General features: G+C 42.6%; 1 protein-coding gene and 1 long non-coding RNA gene across 2 annotated transcripts; one reads left to right on the forward strand and one right to left on the reverse strand.

Moving 5' to 3' along the window:
- Window positions 1-4799: 4799 nt before the first annotated feature.
- Window positions 4800-6281, reverse strand: LOC143483986 (uncharacterized). The gene is made up of 4 exons (XR_013122519.1): window positions 6255-6281; window positions 5980-6037; window positions 5447-5583; window positions 4800-5307 (listed from the first exon to the last, which is right to left on the reverse strand). It is a non-coding gene; the product is annotated as an uncharacterized LOC143483986 (long non-coding RNA).
- Window positions 6282-11904: 5623 nt separating this feature from the next.
- On the forward strand, window positions 11905-18543 carry LOC143484592 (uncharacterized; the record flags this gene model as incomplete). Its single annotated transcript, XM_076983402.1, has 4 exons — window positions 11905-11959; window positions 14135-14917; window positions 15629-16804; window positions 16997-18543. Coding segments are annotated over exons 1-4 (3561 nt in total), but the record flags the coding sequence as incomplete, so codon positions are not given.
- Between the last annotated feature and the right edge of the window lie 248 nt (window positions 18544-18791).

Here is an 18791-nt window from a genome sequence, read left to right on the forward strand (position 1 = left end):
CAAACCCCAGATTTCTTTCAGTCTAAATTAATATGAATTTCGCTGCAGAGGACAAATTTCGATTGCGGTGAAAAAATATAAAAATTTAAAATATGGAACATTTGCACATTCAAATAAATTCATATATTCAATAAAATCATATATTGTGATTTCCGGATTTTCTTGTTTTAGATTAGGTTTTAGATTATGCATGTATGTGGACATGCACCTAAGATAAAAATTTCAGACCCCTCCGTGATTTCTAAGTGGGAGAACTTGCAAAATACTTATTTTCCTCACTGTAACTATATCCAAGAATGGCCAGTACGTGTCACACAAGGTTTGGCAATACTTTGCAGAGTACAGACTCACTGCCTCTGGTATAAAGTGGATTATGTTAATGAGCGGTAAGTGTAAGGTCAGTGCTCAGGGGACGATGATCTGGGACACCAGCTCATGGAATTTTGGGAAATGGGTGGCCGGGGTGTCGGAGGTGAAAGTCCAACAGTCCCTTATACTGCACGTCCTGAGCTAGGACCTCTGTTCCTCTGCAATCAGTCTGTACTGTACTGAATGTGTACTGAATGTGTACTGAATGTACTGAATAGCACCACCCCGCCTCCTAGAGTCCAGGATCTCACACACTGTTATAGAAATGCTGTTTTCTCAGAGAGTATTTTTAAACATAGCGTGCAACCAAATGAGGAAGTTTGAGGTCACCCTTTGGGTCAAGAAGACTAGACAGGGAGAAGGCGTGAAAGGTGACATGTTCCAGACAGGAGACATGTTCCATGTTCTAGACAGAAGACCCATGCTCGATGAAGAACACGTTCCCCTAAGAGTGCAGAATTTATTCTTATATTCCTATATTTGGTACTTATATATATATATATATATATATATATATATATATAATCATGACATTTAAATCATATGACTTTGTATTTGTAATGACTTTATTTCACATGATCAGCCAGCCCTCATTGTATATAAGGACTGGCGGCATTAGCAATAAACTAGAGTGATTTTGGTGAAGTAACCATTCTGTGTGTGTGTGTTGCTTTCAATAACTGTCACTCATAACTTTCTTGGTTATTGTGATGGAGAATTTCCACAACACTGTATTCATAGGAATGCCATTGTAGGAATGCCATTGTAATCAATGGCCAGAGGAGGATGGCTTCAGGCATGTCCTGGTCAGAGGACCTGAAACCATAGGTTTAACAGGGAAACATGGAATGACCACGAGGTGTGGTAATGAGGAGGAAGGTTGGAAAGTAACCTCATTAATCTGCTTTGTGATTTCAAAGGGGCTAATGTGTCTGGGCCTCAATTTGTTGCAGACTCCTGGTAGCTGGGAATCTCATGTAGAAAACCAGACTGTCACCAACCCAGTAGTCAAGCATCGGGCCCCTCTTTTGATCTGATTGTGCCTTCAACACCTGGGAGATGTGTTGATGCACCTCCGCCCAGACTTGTTTGTTTCATCCAGTCATCATCATATTGGAGAGCACAATCAAGTGTAGTCACCATCATCTTCTTTAATAAAGCTAATGTTTACAATCCAAGCACTAGCCTTAGATAAAGCACAAGATCACAATGAAAAGAGTAAACAGAAAATGGGGAAAAAAGACTAATATAAGGTGTTGATCTAAAGCGACTGTCTTTCATTCTGTTCTGTGATTTACTGCTGGAGAAATAGTACAGATTCCTTTGTTTTTGTTGCTGTTATGTTGGGTGTTGTTTAGTAATGAGATCCCACGCTCCAAATGAATCTAATAACAGGACACATACATTTGTTTTTATTATGATTATTATAATGTAGTTGTAGTAATAATAATAAAATAATAATACATATCTTGTTAAAATGAAATAAACATAAGATTTCTGAAGATTGTCAGAGTGGGAATGAGTATTGTTTTTGGAGTATAGATTTTATCTCCATTTAATTGATTTAATTAGAGTTTTCCATGGCAGCTATTGTAAAAACAATTATATTTGAATTGTGCCCTCTGAACATAGCTAAACTGTAGAACTTAATTTTAGTGTGTGTGTGTCTCCGTGTGTGTTTCTTTAACTAATACAGTTATTGTCTTGGACTACCCCAGCATCTTTACAGAATGTAGGAAAACAAGTCACTCAGGTTGTTGAATCTCACAGTTGATAACAATCCAAACAGATGTGTCAGAGATAATAGCTGGTATTTTCAACATGAGAATGTTAACACGAGAATAAACTGAGGCAATCTGAAGAACTATGTGTCCCAACCCTGACTAACCAAACCCAAAGCTACCACCCCCACCCTATATAAATAAACTTGTGAACTCAAATAAACTCATGAACTCAAAGTTTAGATTTTGTTTTATCATGATTCTCTTATTTTGTCATCACCAGTGTTTGTATATGAAATATCAGGTCTATGTTCATCAATTCCATTTACTTATTTAGAGGGAAATGCGTGAGTTGCCAGCAGAAATATGAAACATGGAATCAGAGCATGTGCAAAAGTAAATGAATTGGACATCTAGATTGGTAAAGTCAATTAAGTAAAAGGTGAAACACATTTGAGTGCTCAAGTGATCAAATAAGCAGTCCAATCAAATGAGACATCCTTGGAAAAAGATTTGAGACACTGATTAAAAGGCAGAGGAAACCAACCAAATCTCTGTCATGACAAGGTGTAAAGCACACAGACCAACAATGCTGAGAGGAAAAGAAATGTCAAAGGACATCAGGTAGAAGGTGGTGACAGTCCATCAATCTAGGGAGAGCTATAAGAGCATCTCCAAAATATCCCAGCTCCATCCATCCACTGTAAAACAAGTCATTTACCAATGGAGGGCCCTCAGCATCATTGCAACTCTGCCCAGAAGTGGACAGCCCTCAAAACATACACCAAAAGGCACCCGAAAAATAATAACTCAGGTAAAGGCCAACCCAGATGTTACCTCCAGTGAGCATCTACAGTCAGGCGAAAAATCAACATAAACGGCATTCAAGGGAGTTGCTAGAAGGAAGCTTTTGCTCTCAAGAAACAACAAAGTTGCCAATTAAAACTTTTCCAGAGAGCACTCAGACAAACCAGAGACTTTCTATAAGTCTATTCTCTGGACAGATGAATCCAAAATGTAATTGGCCACAATTACAAGCACCATGTTTGGAGAGAAGTCAACACTGCATTTAAAGAGGAGAACCTCCTCCCCAGAGTGAAGCATGGCAGTGGTAATGTTAAGTTCTGGGCTTGTTTTTTCTGCTCCCAGACCTGGACAACTTTATATTATCCAGGGAGCCATCAATTCTCAGGCCAATCCAAACATTCTTGACCAAAATCTCCAATTAGTCAGGGAGTTTAAGCTGGGATGGAAATTGATTATGCAACATAACAATGACACAAAGCATTCCGGACTCTGGACTCCCACCTGAATCCCATAGAAATGCTGTGATCAAGATCTGGTGGATATATATATATATATATATATATATATATATATATATATATATATATATATATATAATACAATTGTATTTATTAGGATTCTCATTTTTTCTGGTCTGGTTGTTTTTTTTTTGTCACTTGTAACTTGCCACCTACAAGTGACAAAACTTCAAAATTCAATGATATAAACACATAGTTGTGATGTTAAAGTGAGAGCAGCACTGGTTGGTGCTGTTGGGTGAGTGGTGAAAGGAAAGGCCTGGGGGTTAGCAGGAATCTAGTAGGACTGACTGATAATATATGTGTCCAACCCCACCCTGCACATGTTCCACAGTCCCTCTCCTCCCTGCATGCTGCTATTCACCTTCAGTGTACCATCACACTATTGAGCGATTCTCTCCCTTGCAAGGATACACGCAACAGAGTGGACAACATTGCTTCGTATTTTATCATTATTTCTGAGATTTCTGTATTACAAAGGTCTGTCACTCTACACTTGTAAACAGTAGGTAATACATGCTTTTCTTTGATTGTTTAAATATGGATTTGATGTTGTTGAAGTGATGTTTGGAGGAACATCCATAGCCTACAGTGTTGAAGTGGTTAAAGTGTGTTAAAGAGATTTTGGAGTACTATGTTTGATATTTGCTTTAATTTTATTTCTTTTTAATTGTACCAATGTTTAGTTATACCACCGAAGGCATAGATCTCAGTTTAGGACTGTAATAACAAGCCAAAGCTGAGAGTGGCAGGGAGAACTTTGAGAAAGCATGAGAAAGATGCTCATCTTCTGTGTGATGCATCCTCAGTGGGATGATCAGGTCACTTATAGGATGTGTGACCAGTCATGACTGTGCTGAATATAACCAGGATGGTTAGTGTAAGAACTCCATAACTGCTTATCTCAGATTCAGAACTATGATTGATTCCCCAGGTGGATATTGCACTGTGACAGTGGTGATTGTGCATTAACATATATTGTACTTATATTAATGAGGCATATGGCATGACTGTTATTCAGTCTGTCCCATCTGCCTGACGGCAGTGACTCAAACAGAGAATGGCCAGGATGGAATGAGTCCAAGGATGGTATTGTCTCCTAAGACAGTAAGAACTGTGAAGATCCTCCAGTGTAGGTAGAGGGCACATAATAAATGTCTCTGCCATATTAGTGAATCTCTGGAGCTCTTAAATCAGAGCATAAGTTTGACAAACAGAATTCTTGATGACAAGAATTGTCTGTTTGACAATAAGATGACAAACAGAAACCCACAGATGAGGTTATTTATCGCAGCAGGAGTTGTATTGAGGTGTATTTCTTCTTTAGCAATGCTGTGATGATGAATGAAGAAATCTCCGCCAACACTGACTTAGCTGGCAATAATATTGTTTTATTTATTACAAAAAAGAACAGCATCTTATCAAGCACCATGGTCTTGCTTGAGAGAGGTCTCGGTGCAATTGTGAATCTCCTCTCTTGAACACTATCTTTATCACACATATTTATACGTGAGTTGTTCAAAGAAGTTTAGGGCCCCTCACATCTGCATAGCATCTCATACGTACTAAACATTTATAAAGAATAGGAGAGAAAGGGCTTCAATATTTTTAATCTCAGTATAAACAGGAGTAGAGCCCACCTGACCTTTGACCTTTGGACTAGGGCACCTTTTCACCTAAACCAAAAAACATATACTAACCACATTCTTCAGCCTCTTTGTCCAGCTCAACTCACCATAATGAATTTTAGACACTTACAGTTTAAACGTAGCCTCAGACACTACAGTATGTACAATTGTCTACAAATTGGAGAAGCAGGCTGAATCACGGTGATGTTGAAGCAGAATCAGGCAGGACCAGAAGGCAGGAGGGACCCAGCTACAGCAGCTGAGCTACGGGGGAGAAGCAGAAGGCAGTGTAGGCATGAGGGCTCCCTGAGACAGCTGCATCTTTGGCAGATGTGGGGAGAGGCAGCTGGGTTTTTGGTTTCCTAAATTATATGGGATCTGTGTACCTTACTTGAGTGCTTACCATTCACATGGTCTTTGTAGCTGTTTGCCTGTTGACTATTATAAACAGTCTGGAGTGTTTATATATGGTTGACAATAATGGCTGGATTTACTTTCACATTTGAGTGTAGCGCTTGACTCCGCACACTGTGTACGAACCTGTGAGAAAAGTGGAAGCATTTATACTTGATGCGTGATTCATTGCAGTGTTCTCCAAAACATTAATGTGAAAAATACCTGATCCTGTGGAATACTAAAATGTAAAGTGTAGTGTAAAGGAATACCACTGCATATAGGTGAAGGGAAATTTACCTGACGAATTTAAACATTGCATTGTGATCCAGGTTTGAAAAGTTCTGGAGTTCTGGTACTTGAAAATGCTTGAAATTGGAACTGTATTTTGTTTCACATAAGATTGCTATCTGACTGAATAGTTTGCTTGTATTACGTTTACAAATACTAGCTGCTTGTAATTCCAGGGCAAAACTCCACGAGGTGCACATAGAACATACAAAATGCAACTGAACAACTGAAAATAGAAATATCATCAATTACCTGCACATGGGTTGATAAAATGACATTTAGAATGGGTTGGATTAAATGTGGAGTCCGCCTAAACAAAAGAAATGCTGCATTATAATTTGGACTTTCCAATAAGAACACATTAAGGCCAACAAAAAAAAAAAAAACAAAACGAGAAAACATCACACAAATGCGATTCATAGATCACCTTACATATTATGTTAAATTGATGTTAGATCTAAGACATACAAAATAGTTCAAATATGGATTTTAATAACTTTTCTCAGACCCACGATTATCCCACCTACCTGCAGCAATGGAATTCTCTTCCTGCTGCAGAAATCCCACAATGCAAAATGGTATAGTCCGATTACAAAATAAAAGCCTCAACCCATTTATGCAGGATTTATTTAACAATTTCTTAACACTGTTACACAAAGTTACAAAAATCGATAGGTGCACGAACACGTGACAGCGTGAACTATACATCTAGATTATACACTCCTGGTGTCATTCCATCTACAGTCAACCTTTGGGGACAATCTGACAAAATTCCATAATCCCCCAAATAATTCCACAATTCACCATTACTGTATTAAAGTCTAAAAACAGAGCTCTGGCCTTGGGGTACTGAACATGACAGCTGCATCTTCAAAAAGCTCTATAAGCTTTACATGCAAACTGAAGTGGATCTAATTAATCTGCTATGATGGACATAAATACGCCCTAAAATCACTTTTCCATTGTTTTATACAACACTGAGATTAGGGCTATAGGCCAAAAATAATAATGTGGGTAGGGCTATAGGCTTAAAATAACATTTTGGTTATGGCTATTGACCTAAAATAACACTTTGGTTAGGGCTATAGGCTTTAAAAAACACTGATTATGGCTATTGACCTAAAATAGCACTGTGATTAGGGCCATTGACCTAAAATAAGAATGTGGTTAGGGCTATTGACCTGATATAGACTATTGATATAGACAAGTAAAACATCCACAGGAGTTTCCAATTGCAGCCTCCTCAGAAAGTACAGTCTGCTATGTCCCTTCCTGGACCAGTCCAGCTTGCTGTCCAGCCACAGCCCAAATATCCATGGGATATATTTGTGAAACACACTACGTCTTAGCAAGAAGAACAAAAAAGTAGAAAAAGTGCAAAAAAAGTGAGCTACTGGAGCAGGTGTCTCACACTGTGTTTAGGGCTATTGGCCTAAAATAACACTGTGGTTAGGGCTATTGGTCTAAAATAACACAGGGGTAGGGATATTGACCTAGAATCGTGTTTGAGGTTTAATCGTTAGAGTTTGTGTAGTAATCTCCTGGTACAGCCCTGATCCTGATCTGTACCAGGAGATTCGAGTATCTGATGTAGTTTCCTGGTATAGTTGTGATTGTCTTGTCTGGTCTATTTGATTTAAATATTCAGTGTCTTAGTGTTAGGTGGTAAGGTTATGTATTGGTAATCCTTAACATTTCCCAGTCTTTCTTTAACTGCGTTGGATGCGTTAACTGCGTCGGTCTCATCTTTCTCTGTGTCTTTTCACTGATCCCCCGGATGTTAGTCCGTTACACGTGGCTGCATTTTCAAATTTTGTAGGTGCTCAACAAAAAAAATGCATTTGGCAGATCTTTTAGTGTTATCGGTTCCTGGGCCAATTCAAGGGTCTTTTTCCTGTTTTGGTATTCTTTAAGTTTGTTCTAAAAAAATGTGTTTAGTCTCCAAATGTCGACGTAACTTGGTTGGCTTCAATGTTTCATTTGCCAAGACCTCCGAACACACAACGCAGAGTGGTAGTGGCTTGTTTTCTGTCCCTGTGCACATGAATACTAATGTTAGGTACTCACTACTATATTTTCTTCCTTCTTTGGTCCAGCTTCAGGGTCTTTTGTTGTCAAAGACCTTGTTTTTAACCATTTATCCATGATGTGTACACAAAACAACAGCTTCACTCATTCTAAAGTACCTAACTAGCAAGTTAATCCACCTAGTTAATTAGAAAATGTGAGTCCCGGGCTGAGACCAGTTAAGAACCCCTGCTTTAGACCGTGTGTGACATCTTTGTCACTGGTACACCCCGGTCTAAGATACATGGTATAAGGATGAAGAAAAAATAAGGATGAAGAACAAATGTAACAAAATACGATGCATTAAAGATGATTGGAGTTATATTTATTCAATCAGAACATGCAGTGGAGGGTTGTGTCTTCAAGAAGCAACCAAGCTCAAAATAACAAACCAACAAACAAAATAGACACAACTGCAAATAAAAGAGCATCGTTTTCCCTTGTAACTCAAACGACACTCAAGGAATTATTTACAATACACAGGGCTAAATACAAGCTATGTACAAATACATACACTAGCGACCAAACAAATAGGGGAAACCAGAGTTGTTATCAGAAACCAAACCTAATCTGTATGTACAAATCCAATTTAATCACAATATAAACACACCAATCACCTCCCTATATCAAGCGTTCACTCTTTCCCTCATCAATCTCCTGCTCTCTCTCTCTCTGACCCGTCCCTGTTGACTCTGTGTGGCCTTTATCAGATCTTGGGTATGCAGGTCCTATCCACCAATCAATGGAGAATCCAGTGGTGAAGGCATGGCGAAGGAGTTAGAGATGAAAAACGCATGGTGGAATCCTGAAGAAGGCATAGCAAAGGGTTCCGGTGCAAAGAAAGCGTGACGGAAGAAACAACAACACCACAAACATAACAAATATGTAGGACCGTAATAGTCACCCAGAAGGGAGGAAGGCAAACAAAAATCAGAATGCATGTTAGTCAATAATTAGGAGTATAAATATTGAGATTATTAAAGGTAAACTAGAAGAATTCTGCATATGTAGCCTACAGGACATACAGAGAACAGAAATTACATTACTCTCCTTCCCAAGTTACAACAAAATAACAACACGAAAGTACACTGAGAAGTAAAATAAAATTATAAATAATAAGAATGATAGACATTAAGTGTGCATGTGTCATGTTTGTGGCTCGTATTTGTCAGAACCATGTGTGCATGTTACTTGTTTCATCTTATCTTATTATGTCACACTTGTGTCTTGTTAGCATCTGTATATTTAAGTGTGGATATGTTATGTTTGTTGCTCGTCTTTGTCGGAAGACAAAGTACCTTAACCCTAGTACAAAGAATGTCTGCCTCCAACTTACAAAGGGTGCTCACATACATGGTTCAATACAAGAGCTGCTTTGTAAAGCTGCTTTGTGACAACAACTGTTGTAAAAAGCGCTATATAAATAAAATTTGATTGATTGATTGAAGAGTGAGAATGAATGAATGAATTAATTAATTAATGAGCACCTTTCAAGATTGCCAGGTACAAGTCTTACATGACCAATCACACACTGGCGAGAAGCAGCAGCCAATCACACACAGCGTACTCTCTACCAGGATCCACAGCCCCCTGGGGGACTGAATGGGATGCAGGAAGGGGAGAGAGGACAGACCCTAGTGACAGAGCACCATCCACCACTGGGCATACAAGCACACACACATTTATGCACACACACTGTAACAGTCAGAACTGTACACTGTCTCTTTAAGGAGCAGCGAGTGTGCCTGCATCAGTACGCAGCGTGCAGAGAGAGTTAGTTTAGTTTTCCCTCGACTCACCAACAGACTACTTGGCCCTGCTCGTTCATGTTGTTTTTCATTGTGAGTAACACAAGAGAGCTTGTAACGGTCTTTATTCATGTATGGATGGTCCCGTAGAGCTGGAGCTCAGACTGTGTCAAATAAACCAAGATTCATACCGTCTACAAGACTGCTGCGGTTGTTTCCGGCCTCCTCCCTCCTCCATGACTCATCCCTTAAACTAGGCTCCCTTCTATCCAGGTTGGAGTGGAGACTTGATATCCACTCCCTAAAGCATTACAACACTCAGACAACTGCTTTTATTGAACAGAGAAACACAGACACACACTCAGGGAAAACTTGTCAGGGACTGCCAATTCACCCAACCTCCAGCACTGAGAGGCAAACGTGCTAACCACCAAGCCACCGTGTTGCCCAAAGAAAGAAAGAAAGAATAGCATTCTGTCACGTTGCGGAGGACCCCCTGCCGGTCGCCCCCATCCACAGCGGCAGCTGTCTTGTTGTTGTGTTGTGTTTGTCCCTCAGGTGGGCGGGGCCTGCGATCTGTCTCACCTGAGGGTCGTTTGTTCGTCTATATATGTCTTGTCTTTGTACCAGTTGATCGCTGGTTATTATATACTTTTAATTTGGATAGACTCATGGGTTTTTGGTTTGTGCACTCTCATTAAACCATCCATTTTCCCTGAGACTCGGTGTGATCGCTTCCATTTTATTTCGCTCACCCTGCCCGTCACACATACAATAATCAATGTGTTATTGATTTACTTATCTTCAATGTAGATTAATAAAGAAATGTGCATAAATGAATATGATTAATGAGACATAATAAAATATGAAATTTACCATCACAATAATGAAAAATATTATTAGTTACAGTATTATTAGTTGGCTGTGTGGCTGTTTTCCTTTTTAGCATGTATTATGCATGTGCATTTGTCTGAGTGTGTATTAGCCTATGTCTTAGTATGTCTGTGTATTAGCCTGTGTTAATGTGCATGCGTGTTAGCCTGTGTGTTTAAGTGTTTGTGTACTAGCCTGTGTTAGTGTGCATGTGTAGCTGACTTGTGTCTGTCTCTACCCAAGTTGACATGACTCCGCCCCCTTGACACTCTCTCTGTTGTGTAATCGGGATGTAAAGACTGGACACGTTCTGCCATATTACTGGAAGTTTATTTTCTCCCTCTCTCTCTCCTGTGCATCAAAATGATAGTGGCAAAAAGTACAGCATTGGATAAGTTCACTGAAATTCTCTGTCTCACACACACAAGCAGCTGTGTAAAGCACACCATTTTAGCTTAATTAATAACTGGTAGCCGAACCTCCATTAACTCGTGAAATCTGCTGCACGGATTAAGAACCACCCTCTACGCTAAGTACACACACCCAAAATCACCAAGGTTTAACTCTCAATACTAAAATACATTTCACATAACTTATTCAGTGCATTATAAGTTTTCTGCATGGTCCTAGCGCTAGATTCGATTTAAATATTTATTTTTAACCGTTAAAACTGCAGAGGACCAAAACCGGCTTTTGAATAAGTCCCCCCCAAATTACGTCCATGAGGTTAAATGTACTAAATGTTGGCTTACATTTCAAATATCATGTTTAGCTGAATAAACATGTTATCAACCCCTTTTAATGTACAGTATGTAGGCTTACAAATTCATGTTTGACTGAATAAACCATTGAACACAAGTAGCCTACATTTTATTGAGCATGTTTTTTTTTCTTCAAGTATCAAAGTAGAACAGCTTCCTCAAGCAGTTATTGATGCATTTTTGAAACAGGAGATGAGCTCCTGGTCTAATGCATCCTCTGTATAAAGAAACCCTATCTCAAAAACTGACTTTTAGTCATTACTTGGGTAGCACGCATATGAGCCATTTTATTCTAGATTAATCTAGATTAATTTCAAGATTTCAGTGAGATTAATCTAGATTAAAAAAACTAATTTATGCCCACCCCTAATTATAAATATAAATTATACTAAATTATATATTATATTAAAAATAATTTTATTTTATTCTTATCTGCTACACATGCATTTTAGCCTGTTTTCGTGTGTGTGTATTAGCCTATGTTGGTGTGAGTATGTTAACATTTGAAAAATGTTAATTTGTGACTTACTCCATCATTTGTAACCTCAAAATTACTTGTACACAGAATGCTAATTTTAGATTTTATAATTGATGTAAAGAAAATAAACAAAAATGTCTTGTCTACATAATAAGAAAGTTGTTTGACAATTTTTACGACAACCCTAAAAAATCATTTTGGATGTTTTAGAACAAGTGAACAATGATGTGGTGAAACTGCTAAAGACACAATGAGGTCAAAAATCATCACGTGTGGAACACTCGTCCTTTCTGCTCTCTGCATAGGTAGGACACATATCTGCTAATATAAGAAACATCATTACAATTTTAGACTGAGTGTCATATGTCAAATAACTAATTCTAATATGTTTAAAATTTGTACCCCAACCACAGTATCATGCAGTACACAGAGGTGTGTATATCTTTTAATATTTCATAATATAATATTTTAATAAGTAACATCAATAGAAAATAAACATACAAAATACTGTCACAGTGGTGTAACATTGTGCAACACAATTTCAACATCCTCTGTTGTTCCTACAAGCTCAACCAGTATCAACAGCCCCCCAACATCCTCTACTGTTGATATGACTAATGGCAAAATAACAACTAGCAACACCCCTGCAACTGCTACTACCACTACCACCACCCCATTATCATCATCTGCTGCTCCTACCATTACTAGCACTACTCCGACTACTACCACCATCGAATCCACAACCTCTCCTGCTACTACCACTATGAGAACCACACCTAAGACTACCACAACCCCATCAACAACCTCTACTGCTACTACCACTACTAGCACTACTCCAGCCACTACCACCACCCCATCAACAACCTCTGAAGCAACTACCACTACTAGCAATACTCCTACCACTACCACCACCCCATCACCAATCTTGCCTGCTATCACTTTGAGCTCTACTCCTACCACTACCACCAAGCCATCAACAACCCCTAATGCTACTACCACTACCAGCACTCCTCCAGCCACTACCACCACCCCATCAACAACCTCTGAAGCAACTACCACTACCAGCACTACTCCTACCACTACCACCACCCCATCAACAACCTCTGAAGCAACTACCACTACCAGCACTACTACTACCACTACCAAAACTCCATCAACAACCTCTGCAGCTACTACCACTACCAGCACTACTCCTACCACTACCACCCCATCAAACACCTCTACTGCTACTTCCACTACCAGCACTACTCCTACCACTAACACCACGCCATCAACAACCTCTGAAGCAACTACAACTACTAGCACTTCTCCGACAACTACCAGTAACCCATCAACAACCTCTACTGTGACTACCACTACCAGCACTACTCCTACCACTACCACCACCCCATCAACAACCTCTACTGCTACTACAATTAGCATTACTCCAACAACTAGCACCACCCCATCAACAACCTCTGAAGCAACTACCACTACCAGCACTACTCTGACCACTACCACCACACCATCTACTTCCTCTGCTGCTGCTACTAGTACTAGCACTACTCCAACCACTACCACCACCCCATCAACAACCTCTTCTGCTACAACCACTACCAGCACTACTCCAACCACTACCACCACCCCATCAACATCCTCTGAAGCAACTACCACTACTAGCACTACTCCTGCCACTACCACCACCCCATCACCAATCTTGCCTGCTACTACCACTAGGAGCTCTACTCCTACCACTACCACCACCCCATCAACCTCCACTGCTACTACCACAACTAGCACTACTCCAACCACTACCACCACCCCATCAACAACCTCTGAAGCAACTACCACTACCAGCACTACTCCTACCACTACCACCACCCCATCAACAACCTCTGAAGCAACTACCACTACAAGCACTACTCCTACCACTACCACCACCCCAACAACCACCTCTACTGCTACTACCACTACCAGCACTACTCATTCCACTACCACCACCCTGTCTACATCCTCTGCTGCTACTACCACTGCTAGCACTACTCCTGCCACTACCACCACCCCATCAACCACCTCTACTGATAGTACCACTACAAGCACAACTCCAACAACTACCACCACCCCATCAACAACCTCTGAAGCAACTACCACTACCAGCACTACTCCTACCACTACCAAAACTCCATCAACAACCTCTACTGCTACTACCACTACTAGTACGACTCCAGCCACTACCAACACCCCATCAACAACCTCTGAAGGAACTACCACTACCAGCACTACTCCTTCCACTACCACCACCCTGTCTACATCCTCTGCTGCTACTACCACTGCTAGCACCACTCCAACAACTACCACCTCCCCATCAACAACCTCTACTGCTACTACCACTACTAGCACTACTCCAGCCACTACCACCACCCCATCAACAACCTCAGAAGCAACTACCAGTACCAGCACTACGCTTACCACTACCACCACCCCATCAACCACCTCTGAAGCAACTACCACTACTAGCACTACTCCTGCCACTACCACCACCCCATCACCAATCTTGCCTGCTACTACCACTATGAGCTCTACTCCTACCACTACCACCAAGCCATCAACAACCCCTAATGCTACTACCACTACCAGCACTACTCCTACCACTACCACCACCCCATCAACAACCTCTACAGCTACTACCACTACCAGCACTACTCCTACCACTACCACGAGCCCATCAACCACCTCTACTGATAGTACCACTACAAGCACCACTCCAACATCTACCACCACCCCATCAACAACCTCTGAAGCAACTACCACTACCAGCACTACTCCTACCACTACCAAAACTCCATCAACAACCTCTGCAGCTACTACCACTACCAGCACTACTCCTACCACTACCACCCCATCAACAACCTCTACTGCTACTTCCACTACCAGCACTACTCCTACCACTACCACCACGCCATCAACAACCTCTGAAGCAACTACAACTACTACCACTTCTCCGACAACTACCAGTAACCCATCAACAACCTCTACTGTGACTACCACTACCAGCACTACTCCAACCACTACCACCACCCGAACAACAACCTCTACTGCAACTACCAGTACAAGCACTACTCCTACCACTACCACCACCCCTTCAACAACCTCTACTGCTACTACAATTAGCATTACTCCAACAACTAGCACCACCCCATCAACAACCTCTGAAGCAACTACCACTACCAGCACTACTCTGACCACTACCACCACACCATCTACTTCCTCTGCTGCTGCTACTAGTACTAGCACTACTCCAACCACTACCACCACCCCATCAACAACCTCTTCTGCTACAACCACTACCAGCACTACTCCAACCACTACCACCACCCCATCAACATCCTCTGAAGCAACTACCACTACTAGCACTACTCCTGCCACTACCACCACCCCATCACCAATCTTGCCTGCTACTACCACTATGAGCTCTACTCCTACCACTACCACCACCCCATCAACAGCCTCTACTGCTACTACCACTACCAGCACTACTCCTACCACTACCACCACCCCATCAACAGCCTCTACTGCTACTACCACTACCAGCACTACTCCAACCACTACCACCACCCCATCAACAACCTCTGAAGCAACTACCACTACCAGCACAACTCCTTCCACTACCTCCAGCCCATCTACATCTTCTACTGCTACTACCACTACCAGCACTACTCCTACCACTACCACCACCCCATCAACAGCCTCTACTGCTACTACCACTACCAGCACTATTCCTACCACTACCACCACCCCATCAACAGCCTCTACTGCTACTACCACTACCAGCACTACTCATTCCACTACCACCACCCTGTCTACATCCTCTGCTGCTACTACCACTGCTAGCACCACTCCAACAACTACCACCACCCCATCAACAACCTCTGAAGCAACCACCACTACCAGCACTACTCCTACCACTACCAAAACTCCATCAACAACCTCTGCAGCTACTACCACTACCAGCACTACTCCTACCACTACCACGACCCCATCAACCACCTCTACTGATAGTACCACTACAAGCACCACTCCAACATCTACCACCACCCCATCAACAACCTCTGAAGCAACTACCACTACCAGCACTACTCCTACCACTACCAAAACTCCATCAACAACCTCTGCAGCTACTACCACTACCAGCACTACTCCTACCACTACCACCCCATCAACAACCTCTACTGCTACTTCCACTACCAGCACTACTCCTACCACTACCACCACGCCATCAACAACCTCTGAAGCAACTACAACTACTACCACTTCTCCGACAACTACCAGTAACCCATCAACAACCTCTACTGTGACTACCACTACCAGCACTACTCCAACCACTACCACCACCCGAACAACAACCTCTACTGCAACTACCAGTACAAGCACTACTCCTACCACTACCACCACCCCTTCAACAACCTCTACTGCTACTACAATTAGCATTACTCCAACAACTAGCACCACCCCATCAACAACCTCTGAAGCAACTACCACTACCAGCACTACTCTGACCACTACCACCACACCATCTACTTCCTCTGCTGCTGCTACTAGTACTAGCACTACTCCAACCACTACCACCACCCCATCAACAACCTCTTCTGCTACAACCACTACCAGCACTACTCCAACCACTACCACCACCCCATCAACATCCTCTGAAGCAACTACCACTACTAGCACTACTCCTGCCACTACCACCACCCCATCACCAATCTTGCCTGCTACTACCACTATGAGCTCTACTCCTACCACTACCACCACCCCATCAACAGCCTCTACTGCTACTACCACTACCAGCACTACTCCTACCACTACCACCACCCCATCAACAGCCTCTACTGCTACTACCACTACCAGCACTACTCCAACCACTACCACCACCCCATCAACAACCTCTGAAGCAACTACCACTACCAGCACAACTCCTTCCACTACCTCCAGCCCATCTACATCTTCTACTGCTACTACCACTACCAGCACTACTCCTACCACTACCACCACCCCATCAACAGCCTCTACTGCTACTACCACTACCAGCACTATTCCTACCACTACCACCACCCCATCAACAGCCTCTACTGCTACTACCACTACCAGCACTACTCATTCCACTACCACCACCCTGTCTACATCCTCTGCTGCTACTACCACTGCTAGCACCACTCCAACAACTACCACCACCCCATCAACAACCTCTGAAGCAACCACCACTACCAGCACTACTCCTACCACTACCAAAACTCCATCAACAACCTCTACTGCTACTACCACTACTAGCACGACTCCAGCCATTACCAACACCCCATCAACAACCTCTGAAGGAACTACCACTACCAGCACTACTCCTTCCACTACCACAACCCCATCAACAACCTCTGAAGCAACTACCACTACCAGCACAACTCCTTCCACTACCTCCAGCCCATCTACATCTTCTACTGCTACTACCACCACCAGCACTACTCCTACCACTACCACCACCCCATCAACAACCTCTAAAGCAACTACCACTACAAGCACCACTCCAACAACTACCACCTCCCCATCAACAACCTCTACTGCTACTACCACTACCAGCACTACTCCTACCACTACCACGACCCCATCAACCACCTCTACTGATAGTACCACTACAAGCAACACTCCAACAACTACAACCACCCCATCAACCACCTCTACTGATAGTACCACTACAAGCACCACTCCAACAACTACCACAACCGCATCAACAACCTCTGAAACAACTACCACTACCAGCACTACTCCTACCACTACCAAAACTCCATCAACAACCTCTACTGCTACTACCACTACTAGCACGACTCCAGCCACTACCAACACACCATCAACATCCTCTGAAGGAACTACCACTACCAGCACTACTCCTTCCACTACCACCACCCCATCAACAACCTCTGAAGCAACTACCACTACCAGCACTACTCCTGCCTCTACCACCACCCCAACAACGACCTCTACTGATAGTACCACTAAGAGCACTACTCCTACCACTACCACCACCTCATCAACAACCTCTACTGCTACTACCACTACTAGCAATACTCCAACCACTACCACCACCCCATCAACAACCTCTGAAGCAACTACCACTACCAGCACAACTCCTTCCACTACCTCCAGCCCATCTACATCTTCTACTGCTACTACCACTACCAGCACTACTCCTACCACTACCACCACCCCATCAACAGCCTCTACTGCTACTACCACTACTAGCACTACTCCAGCCACTACCACCACCCCATCAACAACCTCAGAAGCAACTACCAGTACCAGCACTATGCTTACCACTACCACCACCCCATCAACCACCTCTGAAGCAACTACCACTACTAGCACTACTCCTGCCACTACCACCACCCCATCACCAATCTTGCCTGCTACTACCACTATGAGCTCTACTCCTACCACTACCACCAAGCCATCAACAACCCCTAATGCTATTACCACTACCAGCACTACTCCTACCACTACCACCACCCCATCAACAACCTCTACTGCTACTACCACTACCAGCACTACTCCTACCACTACCATGACCCCATCAACCACCTCTACTGATAGTACCACTACAAGCAACACTCCAACAACTACAACCACCCCATCAACCACCTCTACTGATAGTACCACTACAAGCACCACTCCAACAACTACCACCACCCCATCAACAACCTCTGAAACAACTACCACTACCAGCACTACTCCAGCCACTACCACCACCCCATCAACAACCTCAGAAGCAACTACCAGTACCAGCACTACGCTTACCACTACCACCACCCCATCAACCACCTATGAAGCAACTACCACTACTAGCACTACTCCTGCCACTACCACCACCCCATCACCAATCTTGCCTGCTACTACCACTATGAGCTCTACTCCTACCACTACCACCACCCCATCAACAACCTCTACTGCTACTACCACTACCAGCACTACTCCTACCACTACCACGACCCCATCAACCACCTCTACTGATAGTACCACTACAAGCAACACTCCAACAACTACAACCACCCCATCAACAACCTCTGAAGCAACTACCAGTACCAGCACTACGCTTACCACTACCACCACCCCATCAAC

This window comes from Brachyhypopomus gauderio, chromosome 20 (genome assembly GCF_052324685.1).
Source record: "Brachyhypopomus gauderio isolate BG-103 chromosome 20, BGAUD_0.2, whole genome shotgun sequence".
Taxonomy (NCBI): Eukaryota; Metazoa; Chordata; class Actinopteri; order Gymnotiformes; family Hypopomidae; genus Brachyhypopomus; species Brachyhypopomus gauderio.